Here is a 21,090-nt window from a genome sequence, read left to right on the forward strand (position 1 = left end):
ATTTATAATTTTTTGGCCCTGAATGATAAGAAAACAAGGATAGGGAATAATTTTTGTTTATCTCGACAGGAAACTAAATTATACTGAAGTCCCCTTAGATAACAGGGAAGAGAAAAGTACTGGAAAGCAAAGAACATTCCCTTTCCCATCCCTACTGCCTCCACATTGAAGATTATAAAACGGACGGGAGTGTTTACGTGTGTGGGAACACGAGAGGGAAGGTGTCGCATGAAGAAGAAAAAACAGGTAATAATTTTGCTTCCGATTTTCAACTGGTAAGAGAAACAGAACAAACAACCCCCCCCCCCCCCGCCAAAAAGAAAAACCAAGATGCGGACTTCTCCCAGAGCCCTGGCTGCACGGATCTAACGCGGAAACGGCCCAAGAAAAGAAATGACACCCGACAGACCCAAGGCAAAGCGCTGAAACACACTCGTGTCACCCTACTTATTTATTAATTCCGCCAAATGTATTACTGTGCCACTGCTTTCTAGGAAGTAGCTTACAGGCAGAAATATTTAAAAAAGCAAAAGCAGATTCTTAAAATTACAAATGTCTTCTATCCATTCAAGAGTCACTGACGGCTGTTAATTTATTCAAGCTTTTATTAGAAAAGCTGGAATCCATAAATTGAAGCAGGGACATGTAAACAAAGGGCTGTATTAATTAAACTGTTTTTGAAGACACCGGGTGACCTGGGGGGAAATAGTTATTGATTTCCTGAGTTAATTCTCAGATGCATTATTTATAGTTTCCTTTGTGCTCATCTTGCCGGCACCCGTGAGTTTCTAGGAACACGAGAACTCGGCCTCAGAGCCGCCGGCTGCTCAGGGCAAGCAGAGTCTACCTAACTATGCAGGTTTTCCTTTCATGCGGGTACCCACAGCTTTTTAATGAGGATATCATTTCCCCCCAATACAGGGTGACAGCTGGTAACGGGTAGCGTGCAGGCTCTAAGGACTCACACCACACAGAAGCAGCCATCGGGAAGGGTGAGGGGAAGAAGCGCAAGGGCAGGGAGAAGCCTCAGACACACACAGAGCAGAACGTCCCTCCGTCACATGTGCGCACGCAGCGCAGCAGTTCCTCTCTTCGCTACAGTGGGGTCGAGCTACGAAGAAAGTAAGCTAACCTGAGTTAGAATTCAATTACTCGATGGCACCTAAAAATACGGGGCAAAAATTTTTCTCTTCTTTTCCCCCAGTGTGTATTTCATAAGTGCAGGGATCCAGAGCCCAGGCACTGGGACGGTACCAATAGTCCCCCTTAAATCAATTCCTTATCTGAGGATCTTAACATGTTATGTGTTATATTTTTCATGGGTAGGGAATATCAGCCAGACAAAACATTTAATAAATTTACTGACTGCCTATTATGTGCTAAGCACTGTGCAAAGTATTGGGAGACTCAGAGGAAAAGACACTGGGGAAGAAAGGAGATAAGAAGAAATGACAGACTATAAAGCATAGAACCCACAGTGAAATCCAGCTTTAAAAAGCACATACTCCATCTACCCAGTTGATTGAGAACTTCCAGGGGAGGAGCCTAGGAACTTTGAACAAGTGCCTCCAGGAATAAATGTACTATGGGATAAAAAAAAAAAGCTCAGATGTGTCTGAAAATCACTTCCGTTATAACGGAGGATGATCTTACAAATGGTAATGTTTACTTTGTGAATGACAGGTAATCCAGAGGGAAAAAACAACAAAGTGCCGGATATAAAACAACTTTAGCCCTGGCTAGTGTGCTCAGTGGATTGAGCGCAGGCCTGCAAATCAAAGGTACCAGTTTGATTCTTGCTCAGGGCAAATGCCTGGGTTGTGGGCCAGGTCCCCAGTTGAGAGCTCATGAGAGGTAACTGCACATTGATGTTTCTCCCTCTCTTTCTCTCTCCCCTTCCTCTCTCTAAAAATAGATAAATAAAATCTTAAGAAAAAACTTTACCTGTAGAGGGAGGCACATATAATTTATAATGGGGAAGTAAACAGACACATACAAAAATATTTTTTATTGTTTTAGAGAAAGAGGAAGTGGGGGCAGACAGAGAGAAAAAACATTGATTTGTTAATCCACTTATTTATACACTCATTAGTTGATTATTGTGTGTGCCCTGACCAGGGATCGAACCCACAACCTTGGTGTATTGTGATGACGCTCTAACCAACTGAGCTACCCAGCCAGTGCTGCACAAAAATATTATGCAGGCTTGAGAATGAGCCTTCGATAGACAGTAGGGCAGATCTATGCTGAGGGCAGGACATTTGAGGCGATGACCCTAGAACAATGAATAAGTTCACTACCAAGGATAAAGTAAAACCTAACAAAAATGTTTTATATAGAGATTCAGAAATTTTCAAAAAGGTTCAAATCCATAATAAAAATGTATGAAAATATGGCATCTATAAAATAAAATTTAAAAAGCCACAAAGAAACATTTTGTCTATAGGTCTTCAGGAAAAAATAAACACCCTGCCCCCAAAGAGGAGATAGATTTACACACACAAGCAAAGCCAGATAATAACATTTTGTAAGTGGTGCACAAAAATTAAAAGTCTAGTCTGTTTGTAGACCGAAGATGTAAAAGCACCTCAAAGAAGAGAAGTCTACTGGGGCCTAGACTTTGGGATTCACTATCTGGGTCTGTGAACTAATAAAGATACAATTACAAAGAAAGCACTTAAGGAAATACATTTGAACTACTGCCATACTAACAGAGTTTATAACTTCTCATGCATAAGCTACTGTTTCTCTCGAACATGAAAATTCTCCAGGGCACACTCCCTGACCAAGGCCACAATTCTGAGTAATTAGGAGCTGAGTTCCTAGAAAGACTCAAGAGAAGGTCGTATTGCCCCAAGTAGGACTCGGGGAAGGAAGCAGTGATGTGAACACTAAGTTAGCTGGGTAGGCATCACTGAGACAGTAATGAGTAACACTTAGGGAGGTCTCGCCACACCTGCCCATTCTTAAGCACCGGCTCCCCCTGTGAAACCCATGCCTGTGTCTAACCTCTCATCTACCTGGCTGCCTGTTTGCCCTATTTAAAATCCTGCCCAATGTGCTGTTCTCCATAACGCTCTTTCCAATTATACTGGCGCCTCGATACTCACTGGCTTCAGAACTCGTCAAACCTGGTCCTCATTGCGTTTTAATGAACTGTTTCAGCACTCGGCGCCCGCTCGCCACTGATCACACTTGCCAAAACTCGTGTGAGTCACGATGCCACCCCGCAAGAGAAAATGCTTCTTCAATCGTCACTCGCTCGCCACGTGTCAGAACAGATTAATGACGAGTACTGAGAGGTACCACTTTCAATATTCAAAATTTCACTTTCTTGTCCTTCATTGATGCCACAATTCCTCAGCTCAGTTCTCACTTCTTACAGCAGGGGTGTCACACTCATTTTCACCGGGGGCCACATGAGCCTCGCAGTTGCCTTCAAAGGGCCGAATGTAATTCTAGGACTGTATACATGTAACTACTCCTTAACTAGGGGCAAGGAGCTCGGCGCTGCCGCCAGGTAGAAACGAGGTGCTGGGCCGGATAAAACAAAGTGGAGGGCTGGAGTCAGCCCTCAGGCCTTGCGCCTGCCACCTGTGTCTTCCGGGAAGCCAGCTCTGATCAATACGCCTGGTGCTTCCTCCAAACGCTCCTCAGAGATCCATCTGGCCTTGCTGACAACTACAATGTTGGAATAAAGCACCTGACTCTGCCACGTAATTGGGTTTCCTGGGATCAAGATGCAGCTCCTGAAGTAAAGAGCATCTCTTCCTATAAACCAGAAGGCACATGGAATAGGGCTTTGTGGTCTGACACCTGTGGTATAAGGACTATGCGTGTTTTTTTTTAAAAAAGGTAAGCTTTCTAAACTGATGGGGTTACCTATTGCCAATCTCTCCCATTGCACTGCGCGTTCCCCGTCAGACAGTGACACTGAATGACTCTCTCGGTCTCTCTGCAGGGTATGCTAATTCTAAGCAAGTATGAGAACCATGGAGTGACTCAAAAAAATATATGCTGAGCCAAGATCATAAAACGTTCAAGCTAGGTCAACATTTTTCTGGAGATAGAGACTTAGGGAAGGGAAGGATTTTGCTTAAGAGGCATTTCAAACCTTTCTCAGACGTGTTTCGCTCCAGGTTCAGCAGGTCCTCAGACGCACAGGAATCGGCTATGAGGACAGGGGACCTGTGGCAAGTCTGGCTGTCCTGCTCTAGCACAGCTTCCAGGTGGTCCATTTCCTGCTTGATCTTCATCAGGTTATCCTGCATGGTGTCTCTCTGCTGCAAACACACACACACACACACACACACACACAAAACAACACTGAGAAAGTTACACTCTTCTAAAAACTTGCCAGAGTGCAAGAATGTCCTACCAATTAATTTTAGCATGGGAATTAAAATCACCTAGTATGGAATGATAAGTTCTGGCTGAACGACTTTTAATCCAACCATATTCATGCAATTAATGCCCATGAAATTATTTCAGAATGATATTAAAGGAGTAAAAAAAAAAAAAAAAGCCATCAAACTCTCCCTAATAGACTTGCTTTATTGTGATGTCCTTTTGAAGTTATCACAGCGCTTTCTTTTAAAAGCACAGGAGCAAAAAAAATAATTAAGGTGCTTAGGCACTTTTGATATTTAAAATTAGCACGACTCTGTTAACATTTTACACAGGCCCTGTTTCAAAGATTTAGTATTGGGGGACTCAGAAGCAATGTGGGTTAGTCCACACAAAAATGTCTGACTTCTGGCTTGTGGGGACACTTCTTTTTCTGGGACTCTTTGAACATTTAGTTTCTAACAGGAAGGGCAAAAAGCGAATTCCTGAATTTAACTGTTTGTTCACATGGCGGCTGTTTGTTGACCATCTATTACACACGTCCGACACTGTCCTAGCGCCAGGGACACAGTCCGCACGGCGGTGCCACTCTGTCTGGCGACTGTACCTAGAGACCTTCACGGAGGAGGACCTGGGAGGGAGGGAGGGACCAGCAGAAACAGCTCTAGGAAACCCTGTAAGGAGTTACTGTTTCCAACTCAAGACAACGGGCTCTTCTTCACATACAGGGCTCATGTCAGAAGGGTATCCGATAAATACAAGGTTTTCGATAAGCAAAGTATCCGATGATCAAGGAGATTTACATAACATACCTTTCTTCCTTACTTTTAGAGGGAACATTAATGGGTGCCAGCAAGCCCTGGGGAAACAGATTGGTTCACCCTCCTATTTCTCCTCCTGATGCTTGAAAATGACTTTGCCCCCCACTAAAAACCAGCCATCCACTTTCTCCTGCTACCCTGAGTTCACAGTTTGCAGGGGGTTTTTACGACCAGAAGACGCATTCCCAGCTCCACCAAGGCTTCCAGCGCTGCCCCGAGCCTGCTTGGCTGCGGGAGTCTGTGACAGCGCCACTGCCACCGTGTGGCGCCTGGGAGTACTCCCACTGCCAGGTCAAAAGGGCTCGCCTGGGTAAATCTGGACCGAAACCTCAGGTACCTGTAAGCTCTAGAAGCTGTATTAGATACTCCTGCCGTGCCCATCACATCTACCCTCGATGTGGCCATTAAATAGGTTATAAAAATCAGCAAAAATAATAGTGGGAGAATTAGTTAACCGTCCTTTGGGTTTTCCCAAAGGAATTACTTCATAGCTTGGACAATTCCCCTGTAGGCAATTGGACGGATACATTTGGGAGACCAATACCAAATTGGTTACCAAGTTTTCTTGGTTCTAATTCTTAAGTGTTTCTCAGACTAGCCCTACTCTTCCATTTCCAACTATGCTACTCTGATTTCTATTTTTAATAAAGCTACACTGTGGAAATTCCTTAAAAGCATGTTTATCACGCCTTTCTTCCATAAGGACCTTAGTGGCGGACTGCTGCTAAGTTAATGCTTTCTGAAAACTACCTTCTCATCACTCATCATAGCCTGCAGGAGGAAGTCCAAATCGCTGAGCGTAGCATTCAGAAGGCCCTCCATACCCTCTCATCTTTTATTTCTCTCCGGAAGTGCCCACATGCTCTGGTTTCCAGCCACACAGGACCACTTTGTGCTTCCTGGGCATTTCACACCGTGCGTGCCTTTGCCCGGACTGCTGCCTCCCTTCCCTCTCCACCTGGAGGAATTCTTCTCATCTTTCAAGGCCCAGTTCGATGATCTCCTTCAGAAGTCCCCACCAACCACACGTCAACAGATGACCCCTTTACTACTTCATGCACACGGCTGACGCACGCACAGACCGGAGTGGCACACGCGGCCCTCCTCTCCCACAGCGGTGCTCTCCTGTTTCTGCTACAGGGCAGGCGGGTTTTGAGAGTTCGGCAGCTAGCAGGGGTGTCCAACCTTGTGGGGTCTCTGGGCCACACACTACATACACAAACACTAACAAAAATGGATGAGTGAAAAAGAAAGAAAGGTTTTAAGTAAACTTATGCTTTTGTGTTGCGCCGCATTCATAGCCATCGTGGGCCACACATGGCCGGCGGGTCGGACACCTAGCTTACTCATTAAATTCAGCACGTGGTGTTGGTGAGCGCGGTGGTGTGCAGGGAATAAAGGGCTGCGTGAGTCCCATCTAAACAGGAGACTGTAATCTGACTCGAGCAGACGAGGTACCACACGCCGCTGTCACACCCCTGACACTGAGGGAGGACACAAGCCGGTGTAAGACTGCGGGGGGCATATGCCTGACTGCGGAAGACACCACACGCCCACCCACGCGTGCTTGTTACCTGAGTGGTTAAAATATCACTCTGAGAGGACAGCCCTGAAGAGTCTTCAGAGAGGCCTGTTTCACTCTCGTACTCAGATGCGGCTTCATCTGAAATGGTAATAAAAATAGATTCAGATGGAAAAACAGCCAACACTGCAATGTGCTGTAGCCGCTTCTTCCCACTGGCAGGACACATGCGCTTTCCTGTGATAAAAAGTGATTACGCTCCTTGTTTTGGGACGCCCGGATTTCCTCCAGAAATCACAACAACGAAAACCAGAAGCAAGTCCACCAACCGTTCGGGCATTGAGCGATGGATGTTCCAGCTAGGTGAAGGGCTTTTAAGGAAAAGCACCTTAGAAGAAACATGCTTAAGGTCAAAGAAGCAGTTACTTTAAATATACTTGGAAACTCCTAAAATTGTGCTCCCTCAAAGGACGAACACCTAGCTCGTTTCTACAAAAGCAATACCTAAGTTTGAATCCACACTCCGCTCTTCTCGATTCTCCTCTTCCAGGTCAGGTTCCCTTTCCTCATCGTCTGAAACCAGTTCCTTGTCGCTCAGAGCTTCCTCGTCTTCAGACTGACGGCTCGCTTGCTTACAGTGAGAATCGAACATCAAGAAAGAATCCTGGCTGTCTGCATTAGCGGCAAACTCTTCTGCCACACCGCACTGTGAGGAGAATAAGCTAACAGAACATCCTGCTTCTTCGCTAAGGTGACGCTCCTGGGACGCCTTTGCTGACGTTACCTGGTCACTGCGGTTACTGAAGCTACTCTTTAAAGGTGCTCGGTTCTCCTCCGTTTTCTTAGACGGACCCTCTGCAGCAACAGCGCCGCGTCTGGGCGACGCGGAAGGTCTACTGGTGACCTTACCAAACAGTAAGTGCTGGAAGCAGGGCAGCTCCTCGTCCTCACTAGACGTGTCCTCTTCTGAGGACTCGAGTTTCCTGGCCCTTCTCGGGTGACCCCGAGCCAAGTGTGGGTGGGCTAAGGGACTGGGGCTCCTTCTGAATTCGTCCGGGGCACCTTTGCTAAAAACAGCAGATCTGTCCTTAATGCCACCTTCAGCAAAGCTGTTATTCTCCTTTACCTTGTCGTCCTCGAACAGGTCGTCTAGGGTCTCGGAACAAACCCGAGAAGCGGGACTGCTTCCCAGAGGTTGTTCTAGGTTATCTAAAATTTGACACGGAGAGAAATCTGCATCAACAGCCCGCACTACTCCGCCACCTTCTTGCCTTTCTATGTCAGCATCTTTACGATTACTCAGAGGAAGACTCGGCTTACAGACTTCAGGTTGCATGAGCCCCGATCTGAGAATAGCACTCAATTTTGACCCTCTGTGTCTGCCTGGCTCTGCTTGAATATTTTCACCACTGGAGCCTACTTCATTGGTACTGCTTGAGCTGCCTCCTTTGACGGTGCTTTCTCTAGTTTTGTTCTGGCTGGTTGTGCCCACTGTACTCTGAATGACGTTCTCATGTCCCACTGCTCTGGCAGGTGACACTGAATGTTCCTCAAACATTTCCTCTGGTGGGTTTTCTTTACTGATCGTTTTAACAGATGACCTGACGGGAGAAATGGGTGGTATATGATACGGGTTTTGTGAAATTCTGTATTTATTTTCAATAGTGACTTTCGTTTCCTTGCCTCTGAACGGAGATGACTGACAAGGCCTGGAGATCCCTTTCAGACTATATTTGGCACACTCTCCTGGCTTTTTGTCTTTCTCAGAAACCTCAGGAAAGCCTGCCGCTGGGTGAGGTGCCTGCACATGCTCCATATTAGATCCCTTCTCTCCCCGATGTTCTTCTTTTTGTCCACATTCAAGAGTGACTTTTGGACTTTGTTTCCTTGTGGACCTGGAGTGGGAAGAGATGGTTGCATATTCCTTTTCTGGATTTCCTGGATTGGAACCCAGAGCAAACGACTGACGCTTTGAAACCTTAAATGTATTCTGTAAATACTGTGTATCAAGGTCGCTCTCTTCCATTTCTATGCTCGTCTCCTGAACCTCACATCTCAGGAGATCCGTCACGCCCTCTGTGTCATTAGAACAATCACGGATAAGTTCCTTCGGGTTTCCAGCTGCCGCACACCCACCCACACATTGATCTGGTGCCGTATCCGCCTTCCCTGGGGTGTCAGGTGCCAGCAGGGAGACGCTATCCTGAGTGTCATAGTCAGTTTCGGGCACCAGTAAAATGTTGGTACTCTCCATAGATCTGTCAGTTTGCAAGCTTCTTCCTCCACTGAATATCAGGTCTTTGAGGTCTTTGGTGCTGCTAGACACTTGAACTGTTCCCTGGTTCTCTTCTATTTCTCCTCTTTGAAGGTTAGCATCAACAAGTTCTTTAAGTTTACTAGAACCTGAACCATTAGTAAAAGCGCCAGATACGTTTGTTAAATTTAGCTCTGGAAGAGCATCACTGGCGAGTCTTTTGTGTGTGTGTTCATTTGCCTGGTTACTCTTGTTGGCTCCAGCTGCAGGGTCTTGACCTTCCACGAGCTGAAGCTTTTTGCTCTGTCTGACTGGCAACTGCTCAGAATTTTCTTTCTTCGCCTCTTCACTGCTAGAACAACTATCAATCTGGAGTTCGGTATGAGTAGGTGAGCTCGGATTTTTACTGACTACGAGTTCCAGTGCATAAAGATGCTTGGGAGTGGCCTTCTTCCTCAGCCTAGTCTTCTTGGGCGCTTTTGAACTGTGGATATTTAATTCCAGTTCCATGTTGCTTATGCTGCTGCTTATAGGCTCAGCTTTAGCTCTGAAAGCAGGTTCTTTTTCCAGTGATTCTGTTGGGTTAGAATTCGTCTCATTGTGAACATAATCACCTTCTGTTTCATTCCCGTGGCCGTTATTAGTAACATCCATCACACGACCATTCTGTTCTGTTCGGTCAGTTCCCTCAGTTATCTTCTCAGGCGTCTTTGGAACAACTGTCAAATCTACCTTCTTGATAAAATCCTCTGGGTGAAGGCCCGGGGTAGTTCTCCTTTTGCGCTTCAGTTTATTGGTAAAGGGACGATGCTCTTGCGTCATCTGAGGTTCTGGAGCGGATGTTCCCGCAGCCAGACTGTCAGTTACGTGGCTCAAGTTAGGGAGGCTGGCCTTCCTCCGATAGGTTTTCCCGAATATTTTATCTTCAATATTACTTTCTACTGGTTTGGCGTGGACTCGTTTACTTTCACATAGTAAAGCACCACGAGGCTCACTGGCCAGTGAGGCGATGTTCTCTGGAGAACCAGGATATCCACCCACTTCATCTGGAGCTTCCACTGCATCGGCTACTTCCGCATTTGACTCAGGCCTCCCGTCGTGGGAGCCATTGGACGCTGGCGTCTCATCACGTCTGGAAAACCACTCGTTAACTTTCTGTATGCTACTGTTCCGTGTTATCCAAGGAACGTCTTGGGACTCTCCAGGGTGGTGAGAGGAGGGAGATTCTCTTCTCCCGTTCTGGGGATCAGCATTCAACACTGCGCTTTCCTCTGTGCTGGGAGTCTGCCCGTCGTCACATGTTTCTTTACTTTCAGCCCATCTGCTCCGCTGGCTCCTCGCTAAGCCAGGCTGCTTGCTCTGATGGCAGGATTCAGCCTTTCCCACAGTCGTCTGGGCTCCAGTGAGGAGCAAACTGCTGCTCTCACGCTGCAACGAGCCGGCACGAGTGCGTGTGCCACGTGGTTCCACATGCAAGTCTGACGCAGAAATACCCTGAGACTCTTCGGGAAGCTTCTCAGGTGCATGCCTGTTCTCAGTGGTGGTCAAGTCTTTATCACCGGACTGACGATGTTCAATACTTGTTACGTCCTTGGAAAACTCACAAGCAGCTGTAGGTAGACAAAAAGAACAGGCGATTAACAACAAATTATCATGGACAAATATGTACTTCATACAACTTGCGGGTAGAAATGAAACAACTGGCTAGTTTTAGAGAAACTGTCTTCCTAAGCAACCAAGTATACTGAAAATGTAGCTCAAACTCTTTCGTATAATTCCTAGATTCTCATTAGTTCCGCTCAAGATTAGAATTTAAGCTTCAGAATTCTTCCTACTCGTAAGCCACACCTGTAACCTGTTTCTGTAACCTGAACGGTGCAGTAAAAGCAGACGGGGCATCAGACACACTGTGCTCTGTTCCATCTCCAGACTCATACACCCTGTATTTAAATACCGGCATGCAAAAGATGAAATAGGAACACGTAAATTTAAAGTAAAAGGCAGCAACCAGTTACACAGGGCTCTGTTACCACCACATCAGTCTAGTGCCATCGAAATAGACCAGGCTGTACCATAACATCAGAGAAAGAAGGATGTTCTACCTCTGCCAAGAGAGGCTGTGAATTATAAATGTCCTAAATGGTCTTCAGAATAATCTAATTACAGTACTGTATCTATACCCACTCTCTCTCCAGTGTCTATTATACGGGGAAGACTTGCCATTACCCTTTTTTGCAGAACTCGAACCGGCGTCAGCCCTGGCTCCTTGAGGGGCGGTCTGTAACAGGCCGTGATCTCCCACGCTGCAGGGGGAAACAAAGCCTTCATGAGAAACACCAGCTGTGTGCCCCGAGAGCTGTCAGGTGAGCGCAATCAAGTATTTTAGCTCCTTTAGGCAGGTGGCCGTGAGCTGATCAATTTAATTCAAGTTTTGAAGCCTGCTCTTGAGTAACTACTAGTCAAAATGAAAGGGTCAAAGACTGACACACAGTCTCAAAAACCAGAGAGCAAGAATGCAGAACACTGCATTTACGGAAGAGCGAATGAGAATCAAAATTTAAATGGCAGCCCACTTAAATACAAACCGTGACCAAAAGACAGTAAGGCAAAAACAAACAACAAACGTTCCCGCAACACTTAAAAGTATATCTTAACGAGAAAGCAAGAACAAAGGCTTCTAAAACAGATGAAGCAGACGTCCCGGCAGCATGCAAAGAGTGCACCCTTCTGCCACTCTGCCTTCTGTACTTCTTTTTGGGCTGAAAACCACTGGCTCTCAATGGAGAGATTAGGAAAAAGCTATTTGCATACAAATTCTGATTGGCAATGACATCATTATAGTTCACACAAGATATTACAGATCTTAAGGTCAAGGAATAATTTCTAAGGAAAGCAAATTGCCGGGTAACACAGTTTGGGGCTGCTTGTAGATTTTTTGTATAATTCACATAGGTTAAGTTTGAGGAATAGATAGGATTGAGAAACAGAAGCAAAGAAAACTGGAGTCCTGGAGTCCTGGCCAGTGGGTGGCTCAGTTGGTTGGGTGTCATTGCTCAAAGCAAAATCTCGCCAGTTTGATTCCTGGTCAGGGCACATGCCTAGGTTGTGGGTTTGGTCCCCCGTCAAGGTGTGTATGAAAAGCAACTGATTGATGTTTCTCTTTCACATTGAGGTTTCTGTCCCTCTCTTTCTTCCTCCCTCTCCCTCTCTCTAAAAATAAATAAATAATAACATCTTAAAAAATAAAAAGGAGTCCTCAAATATTTTTATCGACCACGATTACCACTGTGTCAGTACTACTGTGCACGAGGAGCTAAGCAAGCACAGAGCAGAACCCTCTGCTGGAAGGGAGTCTGTGAAGAGCTGTTATTTTAAACAAAAGAATTTAAACAAACACAAAGGGCATTTTCGCAGCTATACAATGAGATGAAAGGAAATGGTGTATTTTAATGCCATAATTCTAACCTAAAAAAATATACCGAACCTTAACATTAACAAAATACAAAAACGCCAGCTTCGCAGACGACGGCTCCCTTTGACTCACCTGTAATAACTTGCCTTATTAACCGTATCCTCAGAAGAATCGGATCCTAAAAAATTCATCAAAGACCAAATCAATGAAAGAATTTGTACCGAAAGGTTAAACTTAAAAAAAAAAAAAAGAAAGGAACACTTTTTGCAAAACAGATATTAATTCAAGGAGTACTTACTACGCACCCACTATATGGCAGGCACAATGATACATATGTCAGGCAGTACAGAGGAGCACTGTACAGAGCACAAGCTCTGAAGCGGGATTTCCTAGGTAGGAATCATGGCCCTGCCACTTACTAGCTTCACTACCTCTCTGTGCCTTAGTCTCCTCATCTGTGAAATAGATGTAATAACAGTAACAGCTCATGGGGTTTGTCAGGCCTCTCACGTGAGTTTTACAAGTAAAGGACAACAGGGCCTGGACTACACTAAGTGCCCCTAAATATCAGCTATTATAATTTTGATTATTATTGTGTCACAAAAATAGTTAAAATAAAAAATGCGTAAGTCTAGGAACTTGAAAAAGACATACAAATAATTGCCAGAGAATCTGGTGAGTGCTATGGTAAACATATGGTGGCACTTGGCAGCCCAAAGCAGGGCTGCTCTTTCTAATTATAAATATATGCCAGAGGATAAGACAATTAGAGAAAACTACCTAAACTGAGCTCAGCTCTTCTTAAAAGTCGTTCTTGCCCTGGCTGGTGTGGCTCAGTGGACTGAGCGTTGGTCTGCAAACTGAAGGGTCGCTGGTTTGATTCCCAATCAGGGCACGTGCCTGGGTTGTGGACCAGGTCCCCAGTTGGGTGTGTGTGACAGACAACCACACATCGATGTTTCTAGCCCTCTTTCTCCCTCCCTTCTCCTCTCTAAAAATAAATAAATAAATAAATAAATAAATAAATAAAGTCTTTTTAAAAAAGTCTTTCTAGTCTAGTACAATTTATTTTGGATCCTTCCAAATGCTGTCACCAACCAATCATATTCTTTCTTATCCATCTTTCCAAAGTACAGTTAAGTCCTCACTTGATATTGCCAATTGTTTCTGCCACTTCAAGCAAACTGTCATATAACAAAACCAATCTTATCCACAGAATAACTGATACAAACAAGAATTACCGTACTTTCCTCTAACATCTCATGATGTTATAACAAAACGATGTTGAAAGAAACATTTTTCAAAGACATGCTGTATATTTACTTACACAAACTTATAACCAGACATCTTTCTTTTGCTGTCTTTATAAAGTAAGGTTCTTCAAGATAAGAACTTCATCTTTTGCATTATTTATAAATATACCATAAGGCTAATATTATTTTATTTCCACTTCTCAAAGTTCCCTGCAATTGCGTCAATTATCACCAAGGTTTCTGGTAAAAGTGTAACACAAAGAATCTAGCAACCATTATTCTAAACTTAAGAAATCTGAGACTCTTACCTAATTCAATGTAGACAGACTTATTCTGAGATTGTACCTGCTGCTTTGTCCTCAGAGATTTCACAATTTCGAGGTTAGAGAGTTGGACACCAAGACTGGTTTCCTGCTTAAGCAATAAAAAACAATCAACTAATTATTGACCAGTCCTTTGCTTTTTTTCCCCCCCTACTGAAGAGAAACTCGAGGCTATGGGAAAAACCAAATAGACCATAATAAATGAGCTGAAATTTATGACACCTGGAAAAATCACTCGGCAAATTACACATCAAAATGTATGTTATGCTCTAATGGTTTGAACATTTTTTCCTCTGTTGTTTTAAATTTTTCTAAACAACATGTATCATCTGTGTAATTTCCTGAAGTATAAGAAAAGTACGTGCCGGGCCCTGGCTGGGTAGCTCGACTGGTTAGGGCATCGTCCCCATACACCAAGGTTGCGGTTTCCATCCCCGGTCACGGCGCATACGAGAAGCAACCAGTGCATGCATAAATAAGTGGGACAACAAATCGATGTTTCTCTCTCTCTCTCAAATCAATAAATTAAAAGAAAAGCGTATTTTGAAGCTGATACTTTATATTATAGTACAGAAAGAGAGTAAGATTCATTAGCACACATTTCCAATCACATCTGGTAACAGGGTTAGCAACTAAGATAATTTAAAAAAATAGATAAAAACAATAAAAACCCAGCAAACCTAAGTGCATGCAGTATAAGAAAGAATATTTAAAAAAAAAAACCAACATTACTCCCAATAAGTTTTCCTTTTTTTTTTTTTTTTGAGCCTTTCAACATTTACTGAAAAATGAATGCTGGTATCATAACAACTATTATTTCTGAGATCTCCATTATTCATTCATACAAGTAACAACAAAACAAATCACTCATTTTCTTTTTGACAATTACACCTTTTAAACTGAAGCAATTTTCAATCATAAAAACTGATTTTCTTTTCAGGCAACTGTTCAGAGGAAATAAAATAAATGCACTTCCTCACGCCTGGAAAAGACCTGGAAAAGGACTGGCAAACTAACTGCACGGCCGGTCTCTCGGCTCCTCTAGCCTGGCCATTAGGACGCTTGTCCAGCCACTTACTTTACCATCTGACCTCGTTTACTGACTTTTAATATAATAAGTCCATGATCATACGGCACATTCGCTAATTCACAGTACCTAATAAAGACATTTTACCAGAATAAACGAAAAGGACTTTACCAAGGTAGGATTCTCAGGCTCACTCTGCCGAAGTCTTAGGGCGCGGTTTCGGTAACCCAAACTTTGGATGATAGAAACTTCCTCCTTCAGATGCTCAGGAGAATTATTTCCCTTTTTGGAAAAGCTGTAACTATTGGCAACTGTGAATTACAAGGGACAACATTTTTATGCTTGGAAAAATGTATTGCTTGTAACCAATCAGAGCACCAGGAGAAATCCCGTGCATGTTCTTTGTTGTATTAAGACAATGCGTTCAAGGTCACCTATAATTTTTAAAATCAACTCTGTTAATTCTATTGCTAGGAAACACACAGATGGTCAAAGTTATTTCTGCTCCTTTTCCCCACCCTGATACTAACAAATTTGCCCATTAATACCATACTTCACTGAATCTAAGGTGCCAACAGTGTAAGAAGCACCATTATTTTCTATGCCACTAAGAAAACATACAATTGAACAGTGACACACTATTGGTGATAAACTGTCCTCAATTTTTAAGACCTTAAAACGTGAAAAGTGTGCCTCCTAGGACTGATAAAATGAAATGTGAGACCACTTTATTCTCCACCGGGAAATGATTTAACAACTGGATTACAGGTAGAGAGCTAAAAATAACCTAGACCAGGTGTCCCCAACCCCACCACCCACCTACCAGAATCTGCCTGAGATCTGCCTTCTGTCCCCGCCCCTCCCCCACCCCCTGCACAGCAGGTCAGTGGAGCTGGCTTGAGCCCCGCCTCCTGACCGCCCCCACCCCACCTGAGCCCCACCTCCTGTCCTGTCCAGTCCCCTTCACATTCTGTTCCCTATTCCACACCTCTTTCATGGAAAAACCTGGGCCCTGGTGCCAAAAAGATTAGAGATCCCTGACCTAGACCAAAAGGTGTTATCACCTATTCTTAGAAAATAATTGCGTAAACCACCTCCTGAGTTTCAACAACCACCGCTTGAGCACGGGGCCCCGGGACTACGCAATACTTACACTGCAATCCTGTGTCCAGCTCAAACGCCTGAATGACTTTCAACAGCTCCTCGACAAGCTGACTAAATCTTGTACTTTCTTGTAGGCTTCTGAAATTAAATTAATTGAGAGACATACTTAGCAAGTAATTACCAACTTTTTAAGGGCACTAACATAAGGAAAGACATGTAAACTAATTTTAAAAAGATGTGGCAACATTAGAAAAACTATATTCAAAGAACAGAGCTAACAGTGATATCACGTAATGAAAACATCGACATCAGCATTTATATATATATATTTTTTGCCATTCAGGCCTACCAAAAGCCTGTAACTATCTAAAACAGCAGTCCGACGACACAGTGGATACACACCCACTGCACAGAGAACGTACTATTCTTAACATCCGCACCCCACCCACCCAACCTCTCACATCTAGCTCTGGGGGGTTTCTATCAAATATTGATCACATTATTTCAAAAGCGCAGAGAGATGACAATGGCCAAAGAAAGAATCTGATTTAGGAAAGTTGTAGGACAATATAATTCATGTATTCCTGTAAATATCTGAGGGACTACTATCTGCCAAACACTGGAAAAATAGTGCTGACTGAGACAAAGCCAGTGACCTAATAGAACATAAATCCTAGCCAGAATTCTGCCGGGATGCACAATATATGAATACATTGTGTGTGTGTGTGTGTAAATAATTAAGTAGCAATTGAGTGTGCAAGGAAGAAAAATAAAAGGATCAGGAGACAACGGGGGCAGGTGGTACAGCCCTACTTTAGGTAAGGCTGCAAATTCTTGCACCATTGAAAAGCCTTAGAAAAAGGCAACAAATTACTAATATCTGTAGAAGGTACCATAAAACTTTCAGGAAAATAACTTAAGAAATAATTTAACCTGTCAGCCCTACACCCTTTTACACATTTTCCCACTGAGGAACGGTTCCATGGGAACGCCAGCTGGGGTGGTTAAGGAATGTCCGCTTTTTCCTGTTGCTCCCAGCCTCCCATCACCACCCCGTCACGCACCTTCTGGTTATATCACTCTTACACAAAGGACACTGTGACGGCCCCTTCTTCTGGTTGAGAAGTTTCAGCATGCAAAATCTAGAAATTATGAAGTATAAAAAGAACAATTCAAGTTACTCCATTTTGTAGAGGGGATATTCAAAAGGCAAATAGCCATGAAAAAATAATCTCACAACTGCCATTAAGAGCCATTCTGAAGGTAATGGCAGGTGGATTACAACCAATGGCTTTAATTGTTTTTAGATGCTGGATGAGGAAAAAAACCAAACTACGTAAGCAATGATCTATGAAAACTGAACTTCCATGCATATGGCTGACTGTTTTGAGCAAATAAAACGCATTAAAGAGCTAATAAGGTCTATTTAATAATTATTATTGCTTTATGCTGTAAATCAGACATAAATGGTAAGTATTTCAAGTAAAATGATTGTAATCCGTTTAAAAACTCGGCACCTTACTACGAAGCCGCAGCCATCAAGGCAGGGCGGCGGCGGCTCAGCGCCGGGACTCCGCACTGGATGGGCGCAACCGAGAGGACAGGAACTAACTGAGGCACAGGATCCAGCGCATCGCACCCAAAGCCTGGAGAGTTTAGCAATATCGTGCGAACTCATCTAATTTTGAGTTCCGTGTCCGAGTCTACCCTCGCAGGAAGCAATAAATTAAGAGTTCTGAGTCTAGGCAAAATAAAGATGGGCTGACTCTGATGATACTGGGTGCCCTGCATTGCTGTAGATAGAACTAAGGTTATGGACCCATATGGTCCCCAGTTAAGGGAAATAAGTAACGAGAGAGTCCCACAGCTTAGCATTCACTTAGGTTGCTGGTCCCACCAAACCCTGTCAGTTTCTATAACGAGGTTCTGTTTTCCTGATCAGACCTCTTGTTTGTACTTCAGTTCCAACCATTAAGAATCCACCACGTGCTCTTTACCTGGAAGACTGTGCCTGGGGTCCCTGCCTGGTATTGCAATCCCATGGGGCAAGGCTTTTGTCTCCCAAAGACAAGTCTTACTCCTAACCTTTGGCCTCCAGCGGCTGTAACCCTGCTACTTTTCTTCCCTTATAACCACCACTTTAAACTTCTGCTTACTTTTGCTGCTAGACTCCTGAGGGACTATGTTTGATTTACTTGGTAGATTATCCATCTCTTGCCTACTTCTGGACCTCTGCCCTATCAAACGATTTCTAGACTCCAAAATTCCCTGATATTATGATCTAACTATTTATTTAGCCACCAAACCTCCCTAATACTAAGTCACCACTTACCTGGATTTCCTTAGTTGACTCTAAGACTTGCTTTATTTGATCTATCTGGTCTTTAGGCCTCAGCCATCCCTGATCTGGCTCCTCTTACTATCCTCCAAATAAGTGTATATGAAGGTCATCATTCCAGAACACTGCTTCTTAAACTTTAATGTGTGTAAGGCTCTCCCGAGGAATCTTGTTAAAATGCAGATTCTCATCCAGAAGGTTTAGAGTAGGGCTGAGATTCTTGCAAATTCCCATGTGATATGGCTGCTGGAGGTCCATGAGTCCTACTTTGAGCAGTAAGTTCCTAGACCTGCATTGCCCAATACAGCAGTCACTAGACACCCGTGGCTACTGAGTACTTGTAGTGCGGCTACTCTGAACTAATGTATGCTGTAAGCATGAAAAAAACAAAGACTCTTGAAAACTCACTATAAAAAAAGAAAGAAAAAAAGAATGTCAGCCCCAGATGGAGTGGCTCAGTGGATTGAGTGCCGGCCTGCAAACCAAAGGGTCGCTAGTTCAACTCCCACTCAGGGCACATGCCTGGGTTGCGGGCCAGGTCTCCAGTGGGGGGAGTGCAAGAGGCAACCACACATTGGTGTTTCTCTCCTCTTTCTCCCTCCTTGCCCCCCTCTCTAGAAATAAATAAATAAAATCTTAAGGGAAAAAAATGTCAAGCATATATCTCATTAATACAGTTTATACTGAATTGGTAAAATTTTGGTCACAATTGGGTTAAATATATATAAATATGTAACTATAATTTTTAAAGACTTTTTAGTAATGTGGCTACTACAATATTTAAGTTACACTCATGGTTCATCTTATATCTCTTTGGACAATGTGGTTCTAGATCTTCCAAAAAATATTACACACTTCAGTTGTTTGGAAACTGTAAGACAATGCATGGATAAACTAAGTAATTTTTTTCTAGACTGGTACTATTATGTTTTTTGTATATATCATGCAATGTTTCAGAACTACAGGCTTACCCCAGTTAACAGTGCTATTTTATTATGAGCAATTAGAATTCATCCTGTGAAAATACAATTAATGCTTGGGACATTTCTCCAGCTTCCTCACACAGAGATCAAAGTGTTATTCAGATTATAAAGGTATTACAGAAGAGGTTCCATGAAAAAGTGGATCTGTCACATGGGTATTATACTATACTTTTAGTTCTAATATAGCACTTAAATTATGGCTGGTTCTTTTGTTTATCATATTCTCCATATTAGGAGTTACAAGCCCTTCTCACTCTCCCCCAGTTGCCCACTTTAATTAACCCTTTCAATCTCAACAGATGTCTTCATCTCCAACTTAACTGAGATCAAACGACCTCAAAATCTTTCTGTAGAATTGTTCTCCTTTAAAAAAAAAAAAAGATTCTATCCATTTATGTTTAGAGACAGGCGAAAGGAGGGAGAAGAGGAGAGAAACATGGATTGGTTGGGCCCTGGCTGGCAACCCAGGCATGTGCCCCGACGGGGAATTGAACTGGTGACCTTTCGGTTAGGAGACTGACACTCAATCCACTGAGCCACACCAGCCAGGGCACAGAATGATTCTCCTTTTCCTTCATAACTGCTTATGAATAATAACTTTATGTCTCTTGCACCTATTTTCTTTTTCCAACCCTTTCCACCTCCTCCTGCAAATGCCAGCTCCATTCTGAAGGGCTCCTTCCTGTCCTCACACAACGACTACGCATGTATGCATAATTTCTGTTTTTCTGGGCACATTCTACTTTGTTCTCTTTGTATCTTTGCTCATATTATTCCCTCTTCCCGTAATTCCCTTCTTCCACAAGCTCTCAAAGTAATGAATGTCTGTACTTTGATTTTTCCTTTACTCACTATAATACTATGTATTCATCACTCAAGGTGATGGGAAGGCACACAGTGTATTGCACAAAGATTCTCATCCAGAAACAACAGTGAAAGCTCCACATTTAAAAGGTTAATCTTCAGCTATCTGTAACCTTTTAAATACTGTGACTTTTATTTTATTTTTTTAAAGATTCTGTTTATTTATTTTTAGAGAGGGAAGGGAGGGAGAAAGAGAGAGAGAGAGAGAGAGAGAAACATCAATGTGTGGTTGGTTGCTGGGGGCCATGGCCTGCAACCCAGGTATGTGCCCTGACTGGGAATCGAACCTGCGACACTTCGGTTCGCAGCCCACGCTCAATCCATTGAGCTACGTCAGCCAGGGCAAATACTGTGACTTTTAAATTTTGTTTCACAAAAGTATCAATCCATGAAGAAACTGGTCCCACACTACAGAGTTTGTGAAACTTCCCTCCAGAGGCCACAAAACTGAAAATTGCCAGAAGCAGAGAGGTCAGGCTGTGCTGCCCGGCACCTGGCTGAGGAGCAGGGCCTTGGGGATCGGAAGGGAACTGCTGGGAACATATCTAGGCCAGTGGGGCGACTGGAGAAAGCGGGGAGAGACAGTGGAAACGGGCTCTGGGTCCCTGTTAGGACAGACGAGTAGGAAGGGGCCAGAACACAGACAGAGGAAGGGCCAGCCAGCTGGCAGACTAGTGCTCAGACCACGTCCCTCCAAAGCGAACAGCTTTCCCTCAGCTGCAGCCGGCCCTCACTGTCCTCAGTACAGATGCTCTTCACATCTTCAAGTTATGGAACCGTGCTAATAACCTGATGAAAATGATGCACTGTGTTCCCCCCAGGTTGCACACGCCCATAGTTTT

At 43.7% G+C, this 21,090-nt stretch overlaps 1 protein-coding gene across 8 annotated transcripts in view; it reads right to left on the reverse strand.

Moving 5' to 3' along the window:
* The window catches only part of BRCA1 (BRCA1 DNA repair associated), a 52,688-nt gene that overhangs the window by 21,653 nt on the left and 9,945 nt on the right, over positions 1-21,090 (reverse strand). For 4 of the 8 annotated variants that reach the window (XR_004904926.1, XM_036033959.1, XM_036033957.1 and 1 more), the window contains exons 4-12: positions 17,128-17,205; positions 16,113-16,201; positions 15,131-15,270; positions 13,918-14,023; positions 12,489-12,534; positions 11,171-11,247; positions 7,195-10,554; positions 6,743-6,831; positions 4,115-4,283 (exon numbers count right to left, since the gene is read on the reverse strand). Coding sequence is in view for 7 of the 8 variants with exons in the window: in XM_036033959.1 (XP_035889852.1) it covers positions 4,115-4,283; positions 6,743-6,831; positions 7,195-10,554; positions 11,171-11,247; positions 12,489-12,534; positions 13,918-14,023; positions 15,131-15,270; positions 16,113-16,201; positions 17,128-17,205 (4,154 nt within the window). In the remaining variant the exon portion in view is untranslated. Of the gene's footprint in view, positions 1-4,114; positions 4,284-6,742; positions 6,832-7,194; positions 10,555-11,170; positions 11,286-12,488; positions 12,535-13,917; positions 14,024-15,130; positions 15,271-16,112; positions 16,202-17,127; positions 17,206-21,090 lie in introns of those variants that run through there. The other 4 variants (XM_036033960.1, XM_028520144.2, XM_036033962.1 and 1 more) reach the window with 3 other exon arrangements.

This window comes from Phyllostomus discolor, chromosome 8 (genome assembly GCF_004126475.2).
Source record: "Phyllostomus discolor isolate MPI-MPIP mPhyDis1 chromosome 8, mPhyDis1.pri.v3, whole genome shotgun sequence".
NCBI lineage: Eukaryota > Metazoa > Chordata > Mammalia > Chiroptera > Phyllostomidae > Phyllostomus > Phyllostomus discolor.